Here is a 14,412-nt window from a genome sequence, read left to right on the forward strand (position 1 = left end):
CTAAACCACTTAGTATACCCACTAGGCCTCACCAAAAAGCCCAAGGCCCGAGCCCACCCGAAGCCCGCCCGACCCATTAGGCTCGAAGCCCGATTTGACCCGAAATTTGGGCCAGGCTGCCCAAAAGTCTTTTGGGTTGGGCTTGGGCCATCTTCTTGAAGCCCATGGGGCGCCCGAAGCCTGCCCAAAGCTCAATTTGAGAATCATAACATATTTAATAGGTTTTTGTTTGTTTTACCCTAATAAATTATTAATATGCTTATTAAGTTATTATATAATACTATAATGTTAGTAAATAATAATAGTGTAAACTATGTAATACCATAAATAATAAAGTAATAAACTTTTAAAATTATATACAACATTACAAGTATAATAAAACATAAATGTATGTGTATATACAACTATAATTAAAGTTATTAAACCACGATCGTCAATTCATTAATTCAACGATCTGAACCGTTCATTTTCTATTTTCATAGTCAAAGATCATCCTTATAAAAAATTGACTAAATCGAAATTCATCTACCCATTCGATTATCATTAGAAAAACCACGATCGTTCAGTAATTTGACCACTGTTACGTCACTTTTATATCTCTGATGATGCTAATTTTTTGCAAGAATTATCTTTGAGTGGGGAACTAAAACTTGAACAGTTCGGATCATTGAAAACATGATCGATATGTGAGTTTCTACATATCAATACACTTAAATAGTATAATTCTAATAATTTTCCCTAATCTCTTCAGGGAAGAGGTGTTCAATTTGGGCATTTTGGTTTTACGAGTGTGGGAGGCTTGAAGAGATAGAGAGAGCACAAATCGAGAGGGTTTGAGAGAGAGAGAGAGAGAGAAGGTTTGAGAAAAGGAGAGAGCAGATCGAGTTGAGAGAGAGCAACATAGAGGGTTTGAGAGTAGATCAAGAAATCCAGAGAGTTTGAGAGAGAGAGCAGATAGGTTTGAGAGTTTATTTTATTCAAAACTCGAGAGACGGGTTGTTTTTTGCCACGGATGAGAGTATTCACTCCACCAGATTTATGAGAAGTCGAGTGATAGTTAGCAGTGTACTATTGAATCGCCCTTTAAGAGTTAAGACTCTTCTTATATTGGGACCCACATGTGTCTATTCAACAGTATAAATTAATACATAAATTAAAAATGCAAAAGTAATATATAAAATACCAAGTAACTGATGTTTGAGTTAATTATAAAGTTAATTCAAAATTGAAGTTGAATTATTATATATAAATTGTAACAAGTATGAGTCTCTTTATGTGGCAAAAACAACAATCAACATTAAGAGTTCCCAGTTGGTAACCAAAGTGACATAATGAGATCAGATCATCCTTCTGATCAGTCATTATAAGGGTTATTTCTCGTAGTGTCTACACTCACATTTCTGATTAAAAACAAAAAAATGAATGATGTTCGATCTGTTTTGCAAGGAGTGCTGTTAGTAGAGTGATGTTTTTATATAATGGGTAATAAATCCCACATCGAAACTTTTCCATCCATATAAAGTCATCATAAATTGAATGGTATAGTATATGGCGGATATCCCGCAATTTAAAATGATTTGTTAGTAATTAATTAATTTAAAGAAAAATTCATATACCACACTTCCTTTTTTTTAGTAGCAAATGTAATTGCATCAAAATGTTTAGAACCAATTAAAAAAATAGAAAAACTGTATTGTTACCTTTACCGAAGCATATGTCAGCTGCTGGAATTCCAAAGCACAGCTCACATTGGTGTATATATATATATATATGTTGAACCAAAGCTGCAAATTCTGATTCTCCACTTCCCAACCTGCCAATCTTTGTATGCAAAATACAGCTTTTTTTGAGCATTAATATATAGTTTCATTAAGTTTAAAAATCAATTTGATGAAAATCCTCTTCCAACATTTATCTGCGGTAAAATAATGCAAGACTTAGTTACTGTTTGCCTGTTTGGACAGAAGTAAGTGACATAAATTGCACCGTTTCTTAAAATCAGTGGAGTGCAGTTTTGGCCCTTGTGAAACTCGATCAATAGAACTTCTATTATGGAGGAATTCGGTGAAGCAATTTCTTACCAAAGGTGAACTGCAGGAACCAACCGATGACTGGTAGATAGTTTGTATATAATTGTAGAGCCATAAACCATGTACAGTAAAGGGAAACGGTTGGCGCGATCCGGGGACTAGTTTGAATACAGCACAGTAAGCAACATGACTACTGATGCACAAATTGCAAACACTCGTACGGTTGACTAATTAATCATGTTCATCCCAAGCAAACCAAAGGCAAAGGCACTCAAAACCAAGCATGTGCGTACGTACAGTACTAGTTTTTTGTGCGTTTGCATGGGATGAGTATGCATAATATATGAACCGTACGACTACATGCAGTTTGTGCAGCAATGGCCACAGGCCTACTATGCTGGTAATCAAACTTTCCCCCCGAAACGCACCAAAGTTAAAAGAGTATTACTGCCATATATGCTAGCTCACTTGTATGAACGATATATGGGGGAATAATATTTCTCCCCGATGATATAATATCGATCATGACTGATAAGCTAGGCAGACATATATGTATGCATATATATAAGCTAGCAAATTCATGGAGACTTTGGAGTGAGTGAGGAACAGAGGTAGTTAATTAGGTAGCTCATCTCCACCCCCCACCTTACGGAAAAATTAATTAGTTAGCTCATGCATACATTGGGAGTACTGCTTCCCATCTCTCTCTCATTCAGCTAGTGCCCTCATGCTACATGCAAGATATATGAAGAATCAGATACATGAGAGAGAGATGAATGGCTTCCTATATCTTGCATGTAGCATGAGGGCACATGCATGACTAGCTGAGATATATGAAGAATCATATATTATCAATGAATGGCTTCCTAACCAAGGCATAATGTCTCACGATACCAAACCCATCTAATTAAGCCAATTATGGTACGGTCATTCCTTTTATTTTTTTTTATTATAGTCTAATTTATAATAAATGATTAGTTGGTTCACTTCGAAGATTGTCTTGATAAAATAATCCACTTAATGTATTTGATGTCAAAAAGATCCATCTAATTTTTTCAAGATGATAAACTAGCTCACATTACAAAATCAATAGAGTATTTTACACGACCGAGAGTGCTTGGCCACATTGGAATGGGCAATGGCTGAGCTACTACACATGGGTAGCTCAGCCTCTGAGACCTGCATGTGCTCAAGTCAGAGGACAACCCCACTGGTTTCTACAATTAAATAAGTAGTGATCGAGTTTTAATCTGGCTTTTGAAGCTCCATAATTATCAGTTGTTGTAAGAGTGGTAGAAGGATGATGTGTAAAAAATCCCACATCGTAAAGGAGTAAGAGGAGGCATGTTTAAGTGATGGTACATAAGAGAGATGTGTGGTTCAATGAAACATACTTACCTGGATGGGGTCAATGGGCGTTCAAGAAGGCCCATGGCCTAGGTTGATGACCTCCATTGCACTTTGAGAGGGGCGTTCGCCTAAGGTCTACCCAAGTGGTAGAGCCTACATCATTATTTATTGCAGTGAGGGCCTGCGTTCGCGCGGCCCTCGTCCCAAACCATAGTTCAAAATTCTTCAGTTGCTTTGATATATATGCATGCTATTTGTTTCTTTCCTTGGATGAAATGGTTGAAATTGTTCCCTTCAAATTATGGTTGAACCTATCTTCTAGGTCCTTTTCCTTTGCTAAAGATCCATAACCCGTGTATGAATAGGGAAAAGCCCAAACCTTTGGACGCTTTTATTGCCTTTGTAAGATGGTCTGTTTTGCTGTGGCATGGTGGTGAAGGCCTCTCTAAACATTGGGTGGGGTTTGACTTCAATTTCATGGATGGTCTTGTGATAAAAGCCTTTTGAATGAATTGATCTTATTGGCTTTTTGAGTAGGCAAATCTGGTTATCTGTAATGTTTTGAATCTTTTGATGTGTTTGTTCATGCTTTTTGTGTTATGCAATCATTAGTTTGTTGTTCCTCGCTGTCCATTTAACATTTGAATTTCGGTGGCTAATACCCCACAGAGAGGGATCGTAAGAGGTTGTATATAACTCAATTGTTGTTGGTAGTAATGTATGTCAGTGCAACTCTAATGAGCTAGCTTGCCATTATTGGCTCCTGAGCCCTAAAAGGGTCTCACAACTTTCAAAAACACTGAAATGGACAAGGAGTTTGAAGTTTAACTTGTCGAAATCAGATTCAATATTGAGCGACTTTGAACACTAACAAAAAATCTGGTGCAAATTGTGCAATTGCAACTGTGCTAAAAAAAAAAAAAAATCCAACAAACAAATACAAGCCTTTGACAATAAACTATATATCAATCTTAAATTATAAACCAACGAATCTCTTAAAATATGTGCAATCGATGGGATAGCCCAATTAAGGGCTACATAATTGCCCCTTGCATCCAAGTTCGATTCCCCATCTCCCAAATAGATAAAAAGAAAATCTCATAAAATATGTTAAAACACACCCTCACATAATCAAATCACTTGTTTGTCCAAGATAAAGATCAGTATGTTTAATCGAATTACGATCGATCAACTCCTGATGCTAAGGCTTGAAGACAAGACGGCACTGGGTAAACAATGTAAAGCGGGGAGACTCCGGAGAGCTATGTGATTGGGGTAGGTTAGAGTGTTAGACCTACCTGTGTTCTTTCCCTTGCCGTATATCCCAAAAATAACATTGTAATTGTGGTTTTCATGGAGATGTAGAGGGTCACTTCATGTCTGGCATGCAAAGAGGCCATCCAATCTTCAGAGTACAAATGTGAAACTTCATGATGGCTTATCTTTTTTGGTTCTTTGATCATACACCATTTTCGGCTTTTTTCTTTCTTTTTTTAGATGCCACATATATATAAAGTTGATTGTGGAATCAAATACATGCGTTTTAAGGGAATCATAGAATTCCAACTTTAATTCCCATCATTTTCTTGCAAACGTCCCAAACAGATTTTTATTTTATTTTTTAAATCAAGTTAATTATGTATTCCTTCTTCAATGAAATGGCTATTAAATGCTAGCATTTACAAGGGTTGGTAAGCGTGCAGGAAACCACACAATAGGGAAAGGCAATATGTTTAGCTTCAAGCAGAGGGTGTATGCTGTAAACTAGCTTTCGAAGGATCTTACGGCTTATATGCCCACAATCTGGGAGGGACAACGATTTAGCACCACTTGATCTTTTGACACCAGCCAGATTTGACAACCATATATTATTAGCTTAACATACTCCAAGGGATCAAAGGTTTGCTTGGTTCTGACGGTGTGTTGGTCACCGAAGATCATGAAGGAGAGATACTAAGGCAGGTGTGGGCTTATAGTTGAGAAACTTTTCTTTGCTTCATTTGTAAAGTCAATATATATGATCAAACATCAATACAATCACTGGAAACCAAGGAGAGAGATCATGAAGAATTGTAGGTTGGTGATAAGTCCCACATCGAAAAGGAGAAAGAGGAGGCATGTGTAAGTGATGGTACATAAGAGAGATGTGTGGATTGGTAAAACTTACTTACCTGGATGGGGTGAATGGGCGATCAAGAAGGCCCATGGCCTAGGTTGGTGACCTCCATTGCACTTTGGGAGGGGTGCTCGCCTAAGATCTACCCATGTGGCCATGTGGTAGAGCCTACATCATTATTTGTTGCAGCGAGGGCCTGCGTTCGCGCGGCCCTTGTCCCAAGCCATAGTTCAAAATATATTCTTCGATCTAGGTGCTTGGGTATATACAAAAGCTATTTGTTTCTTTCCTTCAATTTCTTGTTTTCTTTTGGTTAGACATCACTGAGAAATCAACAACCTGGTGTTTCTTGGTATAGTTCCTCATGTATTATTTTTCAAGTTAAGAAGTTGGTTTGTTCTTTTCTATTTTGGAAATGCTATCTTGGAATTTTGGAACGGGTATTTTACTCATAGTTTTCATTATGATTTATTAATATTATAATGCTAAATCGAATGCATGAGAATAAGGATAAGAATCGCTTGTTTCTTTGTAAATGCAAACCTTTGTTGGGTTTTGTAATAAAAAACGGAATCTAATTTGGTAAAAATTAAAGCAATCACGTACATAACAAAAACCGGTTCAATTAGGAGACCTAAAACATAACTATTCTCCACTCGAGAACAGAAGCCCTAGGAAGCAGAATATAAACCGACCCTGTAATTATATCAACATTCCTAAACATTCCTATCATACTAGTATCAACATTAATTGCATGTTAAGAAGGATCTCGATCTGCAGGTCACTCAAATGTCCATTGGTTCTCCTTGCGAACCTCTGCTTCTTCCTCAAGAGTGAAGTCATTCGTGAGGTTGAAAGTCTTGCGAATTTGTTCAGGAGTCTTTTCCTTGATCATGTCTGCAACAGTCTGGCAGGTAACATCCAGAAGGCTCTTAATGTTGAGATAGTTTGCAAAACTGTAAATAAACTCTTCGGCTTCGTTTGGTGCATAGGATTAGATAAGATAGGATAAATGGCAAAATCATATGTGTTGAAGGAAGAAGATGAAGGGTGTTTTCTAACTTGAAGGAAGAAGATGGATTAGCTATAAGGGGAAGCTTATCCATCCTAATCCCACCATTTTGGGGGGGATTGAAAGAGATAAGTTTTTTTCTATGATTAGTCTATCTCTTTTTTATTTTTTTCCTTAAAGTTAGAAGACTATTCCTTGAATACATATAATTTTGCCATTCATTCAATCATATCCAATCCTATGCACCAAACGAGGCCTTCATTTCCAAAAAAATAATAATTGTAGGACTGGGAAGCTAGTCCAACTGAATGGTAACTCAATCCATTTAACAACTAGAAAAAAAAATTAATGCTTCCTGTTTGTGGATAAATCCACATGGATTTAACAACCAATCATGGATCGACACGTGGCTGGTCAGATCCAACTTCAAGTTTTGACTTTTCAACGGTCAAATGGGTCAAACTTGGACCTCCATGTTACCATACCAGCTCGGCAATGCTTTCATTGCCAGTTCGGATCGGCTCATCTCAACGGATCCCCCACATCCGATCCGACCCGATCTGAGGATCTTCTAAGAAATTGAGTGTTCATCTTTTCTTGGTTATCCTAGTTCGGCTCGGCTCGGCTCCTGGTGATCATCTTCTCAGACAATAAACTACCGTCAAATGGCGACTGTCACATTATACGTCGGACCCGTCTAGACCAGTTCATCTATGCCCTATCCGAACATGGATATGTTTCATACATACGTATACAATATCTATGATCGACTCGGCTCGGACGCCATCGTCATTCTAGAAGATTGGAGTCAGGACGAACCACCTTACTCGAATATCTCTGACATGACTCTCTGACAGATGGGATATCCCAGCTCATACCCATGACTATTAGGACATCTCACTTGATCTTCCATACTTGCATTGAATGCAACATTAAATGTAGAGGAGATTGGTAGCTGTGCATGCTACTATTCATGGCCGAACGCGTGGCCTCTTCTCAACCATTTACTCTCATGCAGGTAACTTACCTTTCACAACTTCCTTTGCCTATATAAACTGACTTATGTGCACAAAAAGACACACATAATTTTACTCACCAAAAGGCCTATCAAAATACACACAACTTGCTGAGAATAAACCCAGAAGATCTTACATTGTTCTTCTATATTCTCCCAAGTTCATCACTTGTTCTTCCTTGTTCTTACTCAAACACCTTCAAATACACTTCACTGACTTCATCATCGGAGCGTATTTGGCTGGTACTACACCGGTCCTTTTCCTTTGATTTTGTGTTCGTGCAGGAAGATCTCAAGTCGACATCCACCTTATCATCTAACAAGGCTTCTAGTCAGCCAGATCATCCTCCTTAAGTTGTTGCATCTCTCTTACGAATCTTTGCATCAACACTTCCTCCAACTGAATGGTAGCAGCTGCCTTCTCTATTTGCTTTTCCTTTTTCCTATTACTATGTGGAAAAACCAAAAGCTCTCTCTCTCTCTTTCCCATTCAACCAATCTGGTGGCCGGCCGTAACTCAACTTACTCAGATATGGGACAAGAACAACAATCGACGCAAGAATGTTTACATTGACTTTGTTCTTTTGTTAATAATTTCTGTTTCTAGCGTCAATTCTTGTGTGGAGTTAATAATCGACGCGATGCATCTGTTCTTTTAGATAGCTATGGAGGCATAGTGAGTGAAAACTGAAACGCAAGCTGGCTCCAATCTAATATCTCCTGGAACAGTTTAAGTTTAATTTTTTAGGAGCCATTGAGCCTCTTATTTCTGTATTACATATATGCTTTAGAACTTAATTAATGATGGCATGTTGTTCCTATAATTTGCGTTATAAATGAGAATGACTACTGACTAGCACATTTGTGACTTTTAGAGGTTCCCATAAATTGGCCAGCAGATAGTGCAGAGATAATTAGCAAACATTGAATTAATATATATAACACTAGTACACTACTCACTAGTACTAGAAAAACACTCATTCCGGCCAAAACGCACAAATATGGATCCGGTACACTCACACTTTTTTTACATTGAGCACAAAGACAACCTATTATTCACTTTTTGGGGTACATGATTGTGGCAATATTAGGCACAAAAATCATGCCTAATATAAAGAAGAATTGCTACAAATATTTGTGTCCTTGTCTGACATTTGTGACCTCATGTATTAATAATATCTTTTTAATATCTGAGGTTGGGATTTCGTCTTATTTTTGTTCGGGGGCACTGAAAAGCTGCTAAGCATTCTTCTTCTTATCCAAAAAAGAAAATGCTTTAGAACCCAACTATATTTACAACTTTTCTCTCATCTCTTTCACACGAAGTTCTGTAAGCTAAGCTTCATATATATATATACCATGTGAGAAAGTTGGGAAAAAGGATTTTGAAAAATGATAGATGAGCTCTATATATAGTACTACCTTCCCGCTGAAATAAAATAAGCAATTCATTGTAGGCCATATATGGGCAAGCTGTTTCCCCATTGAAATTAAGATGATCCGATGCTGTCGAAAATGAAACAAGCAAATAGGTTTGTATCTATAAAATATCATCCATCAAGTTCACGAAAGGTAGACATACATTATAATGTTTATATGTCAGAAAGAATTTCAATTCATACTGTAGAAGATGTTAGTAAAAGATGTTCTATAATGGGTAATAGGTACCACATCGAAAAGGAGTAAGAGGAGGCATGTGTAAGTGATGGTACATAAGAGAGATGTGTGGATTGGTAAAACCTACTTACCTGGATGGGGTGAATGGGCGATCAAGAAGGCCCATGGCCTAGGTTGGTGACCTCCATTGCACTTTGAGAGGGGCGCTCGCCTAAGGTCTACCCAAGTGGTACAGCCTACATCATTATTTGTTGCAGTGAGGGCCTGCGTTCGCGCGGCCCTCGTCCCAAACCATAGTTCAAAATTCTTATAGTTGCTCGGGTATATGCATGCTATTTGTTACATTAATTCCTTCAATTTCTTGGTTTCTTTTGGTTAGACATCACTGAGAAATCAACAACCTGGTGTTTCTTGGCATATATAGTTCCTGATGTATTATTTTTTAAGTTAGGAAGTTGGTTTGTTCTTTCCTATTTTGAAAATGCTATCTTGGAATTTTGAAACGGGTACTCCGTTTTCATTATGATTTATTAATATTATAATGCTAAATCCAATGAATGAGAATAAGATCGAATCTCTTGTTTCTTTGAAAATGCAAACCTTAATTTGTTGGGTTTTGTACTAAAAAAAAAAAAAAAGAATCTAATTTGGTAAAAATTATACCTTAGGGCTAATTTCACATTTTTGTGAGATTTTTTGGGTTGTGTGTTGAAGAGGGTCTTTTCAAATTGTTTTTTAGCTCCTTTTTTATAATAAGTCATTTACTTTGTCCTTAAGTTTTGTAGTCAGATATGTGACTTAGAATAACTAATTTTTTAGAATAGGTAAACAACTGTAGATGAGTTACTTTAGTAGTGGATAACTGTTGCTGATGACTAGAGAATGAGATAAGGATGATGACTGACTTGCAAATATGTTCGGTCAAGAGTTTGGGTTAATAACTTAATACTTGCTGGCCCGTCTTTTACTTCAACTTGCTGATATCCACTTAGAAATATCACAGCAACCTCTCAAAATATTCACGTGGGCCATGTCCCATTTTGGGTGGGATATAAACACGATGAATCAGATTAGAAGTACAACTTGGATGTAAGTTGACTTTATTTTCTCCACGTCATACTTCTTTTTTGTTCTGACAGCATACTAGCTTGTAAATTAAAGTAGCAGTAGTAACAAGTACTTCTCCAAAAATATAAATGCCACCAGTGGAATGATGATTCATGTGCTGAAAAGAGAGATGGAAAACTTCTTGAGTTGTTTACTATTATGCGTTTTCTTTTCCTGGATCTCAATCCAAGTCCTCCATTCATTTGTAAGTTCAAGAAGAAGAAGAAGCAAAGCCAATCACAGAAGGCTTAGGCTTCCACCGGGACCAAAGCCATTTCCCTTGATCGGGAATCTGTTGGAGATTGGCGACAAACCCCACGTCTCCATGACTAAGCTTTCCCAACGCTATGGCCCCATAATGAGTTTGCAACTTGGCCAAATAACCACAGTTGTAGTTTCTTCGCCAACCATGGCCAAACAAATCCTCCGAACCCACGACCAGTCCTTGTGCTACAGAACCGTCCCAGACGCAGTCCAAGCCGCCAAACATGGCGAGTACGGCATCTCTTGGGTACCTATTTCAGATAGATGGAGAAACCTCCGCCGAATTTGCAAGTCACAATTGTTTGCCACTAAGATTCTTGATGCCAACCAAGGCCTCCGGCGCATAAAAGTTCAAGAGCTGATCAACGATGTACATAACAGTTTGGTAGCGGGTAAAGCAGTAGATATTGGAAAAGCTGCTTTTAAAACTACGCTGAATCTGTTATCGCGTACTGTCTTCTCTGTGGATTTGGCAGACACGAGTAGTGAGACGGCGAGAGAGTTCAAGGAGGTGGTGTGGGGTATCATGGAAGAGGCTGCCAAACCAAACCTAGCCGACTACTTTCCTGTACTTAGGAAGATTGACCCTCAAGGCATAAGGCGGCGCATGACCAATCATTTTCGAAAAATGATGGATCTCTTTGGCCAATTCATCATCCAAAGATTGGAATCAAGAAAAAAGGATGATTATGTCACTAATAATGATATGCTAGATACTCTTTTAAACATCTCTGAGGAGAATGAGGATATGGACAAGACCGAAATTGAACATTTGTTTCTGGTTAGTCCCGACTTTTTCTTTAATTTCTTGATCAACTTGTTTGATAATAGGAACCTACTTGAGTTTATTGTGATCGTTATGATTAGAAAGAGAAACAAATTAATAGCCAATTAATTGTGCATGCAATATATAGGATCTATTTGCTGCTGGGGCAGATACAACTGCAACCACATTGGAATGGGCAATGGCCGAACTACTACGACACCCGGAAAGCCTGTCGAAAGCTCAAGCCGAGATGGAGCAAATCATTGGAAGAGGAAAACAAGTCGAGGAATCCGACATTACTCGACTCCCTTACTTACAAGCAATAATCAAAGAAATCTTCCGGTTGCACCCGACAGTTCCTTTGCTACTCCCCCACAAAGCCGAAGCAGACGTAGAAATCGGGGGTTATACAGTTCCAAAGGGTGCACAAGTGCTAGTGAACGCATGGGCCATTGGCAGGGACCCCAGCATTTGGGACAAGCCAACCTCATTTATGCCGGAGAGGTTCTTGGGATTAGATCAAATTGATGTTTTGGGTAGGAACTTTGAGCTTATCCCATTTGGTAGTGGAAGGAGAATATGTCCTGGATTGCCATTGGCAATGCGAATGTTACAGTTGATGTTGGGGTCGCTTCTTAACTCCTTTGATTGGAAGCTTGAAGATGGGGTTTTGCCAGAGACTATCAACATGGAGGAGAAATTTGGGCTCACCTTACAGATGGCTCAGCCTCTCAGAGCTGTGCCCAAGTAAGAGGACAACCCCATTGGTTTCAACAATAATGGAAAATTATGTTGTGAATTTTAATATCTCAATAATGGAAAATTAATGATGTGGTGCGGGCATCATATATCATGCGGAAGTTCTATATATATCAGGTATTGATTTTCTATCCTTAAATCTGTTTGTTACAAGAACGGTGTCCACATTGTAGATGCTCTAGCTCCTTAATAATTATAAAGTGTGTTGTAAGAATGTAAGCAGAATAATCATTCTGTGAATTTATACTCATATATTATGCACAACTATTTTGTCAACTATAATCAAATGTTTGATTGTCTGTGACCCATTGGATTAACAAACTGGCCGGCAAACACAGGTGGAGTATCACTGTACAAGTACTAGTTGTTAACAATACTAGTTAATTACCTAATAACGTACCAGCGACCCAAAACTATTTGTCAACTCTAGCTACTCAAATATTTAATTAATTGCATGTGACCCATTGGATTAACATAAGCATATATATTTTCACTGCCATTATCTTCTTTCTCGTACACTACCAAACGACCTAAAACATTAAAGATTGAATAAAACGTAGAGTGGAAAAAGTAAAGAGATTGAATAAAGAGATCAAGGTCAAGGGTGGGGCAAATCCTCGGAGTGATGGTTTGTTACGTAGATGATTCATAATTTTTATTGAATGATTCCTTTTCAAGCCTTGCTTACTTGTAGAGATATGATTAGGCGGGAAAACTTCTTCATCTTTAATATGTAGGTGGACGTACTGTATTTCTAGTTAATAATATTTAGATTTTTAGTACTTACAGGTAATTAATTCTTTTATTAATCTCTGGTCATGGTCACAGACAAGCTGCCAAAAATTATTGTTGTTCGATCTGTCTTTTTCATTCAATTTCAAATTTTACCCTAAAGACAAACTGTTGCAAATCATAGCAGGCACGTGGTGTTCCATTTGTAGGCCATACATGCATCCTTATTCTGCTAATTAAATTGCTAATGGCTGGTATGTTTTTGACTGGTTGTTATCATAGGAGGGAGTGGATGTGATGTGTTAGAGAGTGCAAGTATGACTGTAGGAATGCTAGCTAGCTACCTTCTTCTCATTTTCATCTTCTTGTCTTCTCTCTTATTCCTTCTAATCTGTATTACAATTTTATGATCACAACTGTTTATATTTTATATCGTCATATAAATATTATCTTTACAAAAAATCAACTAAATCAAAAAAGCATTAATTACTGAAGAAACTTATAAAAGGAAATCAATAAAAACAAACAAAAGACAATAGGAGATACTCAGATGATTATTTGACAATTGGAGACCAGTGAAATGATATTGGGCATAAAAGAATGCATGAAAAACACAGAGGATACGTTTTTGACCCTTAAATCCCTACAAGTTCACCATTTTCATTTTATGCTATAAAACTATATATATAGAAGTTATATATGTTTGTTATAAGAACGATGTCCGCATTGTAGATGTTTTTTTTTTTTTTGGTTTACATTGGGGAAATCAAATTCTAGGCCTATCCTAATCATAATCCATTATCTCATCTACCATCATCACTTGGGCTAACCTCAAGCTAGGACTTATGGATTTTCTTCTTAACGTTGTTTTGGTATTTGTATATGTAGTTTCTTTTTTGATCTTTTCAACAATTGACTCATTCTTGAAGTGCAAAACATAATTTTGATTGGTTCTTAATATCGAAATAAAATTTGATTGATCGGAATAAAATTTGTTATTTTCCCTAGAAACTCTTAGAGAAGTGAGAAAGAAGATAAGAGGAAAGAAAATTCTGTTTTCACCGAGATGAATTGTTTTGCATACACTCTAATATTGGTTTTTGAGAGAACAGTGCCTTATATAGGCCTTATGACAAAGATCGACCTCTTGGTAAGAATCTAACAGACTTTGAAAACGCACTTAATTTCTACTGGAGCCTTCCAATCTTAACAGAATATAACAACTCAATGCTGACATGGCTAGAAGACGTGGCATGTCTTAATTAAGCTTTTACACTAACATCCCCCCTCAATCTCATGCTGGAGAGCACAGGTTCAGATTGCCACGCAAGAGTCTAAGTTGAGGAGAAGCAAGACTCTTAGTTAATAAATCTGCAAGCTAGTACGTTGTTCAAAACTAGCAACAAATTCAAGTTGCAGGTCACCCCTGGTCACTCTCTCTCTTTGATAAAATGATAAATCAATTTCTATGTGTGTATGTACATAGCTCGAGAATGGAACACTGGATTTGAAGATAGAGCAATATATAGCAGACATATTGTCACAGTGCATAACAGTTAATTAGGGCAGAGGGATAGACATGAAGATCACACAAGAGCTGTCTCAACCAAGCTAATTCAGCAGTACTTGTGAAAGCCATAGCCC

General features: G+C 37.5%; 1 protein-coding gene, 2 non-coding genes and 1 pseudogene across 3 annotated transcripts; all 4 read left to right on the top strand.

The window, feature by feature from the left end:
- The first annotated feature begins 3,420 nt into the window (after window positions 1–3,420).
- On the top strand, window positions 3,421–3,581 carry LOC147273550 (U1 spliceosomal RNA). The gene has a single exon (XR_015119797.1). It is a non-coding gene; the product is annotated as a U1 spliceosomal RNA (small nuclear RNA).
- A 1,962-nt stretch (window positions 3,582–5,543) lies between these two features.
- Window positions 5,544–5,713, top strand: LOC147273551 (U1 spliceosomal RNA; annotated as a pseudogene).
- A 3,550-nt stretch (window positions 5,714–9,263) lies between these two features.
- LOC147273552 (U1 spliceosomal RNA) lies at window positions 9,264–9,424 on the top strand. The gene has a single exon (XR_015119781.1). It is a non-coding gene; the product is annotated as a U1 spliceosomal RNA (small nuclear RNA).
- Window positions 9,425–10,374: 950 nt separating this feature from the next.
- LOC147273553 (geraniol 8-hydroxylase-like) lies at window positions 10,375–12,028 on the top strand. Its single transcript, XM_086256718.1, has 2 exons — window positions 10,375–11,292; window positions 11,426–12,028. Exons 1-2 carry the CDS (start codon window positions 10,378–10,380, stop codon window positions 12,026–12,028), a joined length of 1,518 nt encoding a protein of 505 aa, XP_086112844.1. The 5' UTR covers window positions 10,375–10,377.
- The last annotated feature ends 2,384 nt before the right edge of the window (window positions 12,029–14,412 follow it).

The sequence above is a fragment of the Dryas octopetala genome, chromosome 9 (assembly GCF_963921425.1).
Source record: "Dryas octopetala chromosome 9, drDryOcto1.1, whole genome shotgun sequence".
Lineage (NCBI taxonomy): Eukaryota > Viridiplantae > Streptophyta > Magnoliopsida > Rosales > Rosaceae > Dryas > Dryas octopetala.

Coding starts and splice junctions, on each gene's coding strand:
- LOC147273553 (XM_086256718.1), top strand. CDS start 10,378: ATGGAAAACTTCTTGAGTTGTTTACTATTATGCGTTTTCTTTTCCTGG. Junction 11,293..11,425: donor AAATTGAACATTTGTTTCTG/GTTAGTCCCGAC, acceptor TGCAATATATAG/GATCTATTTGCTGCTGGGGC.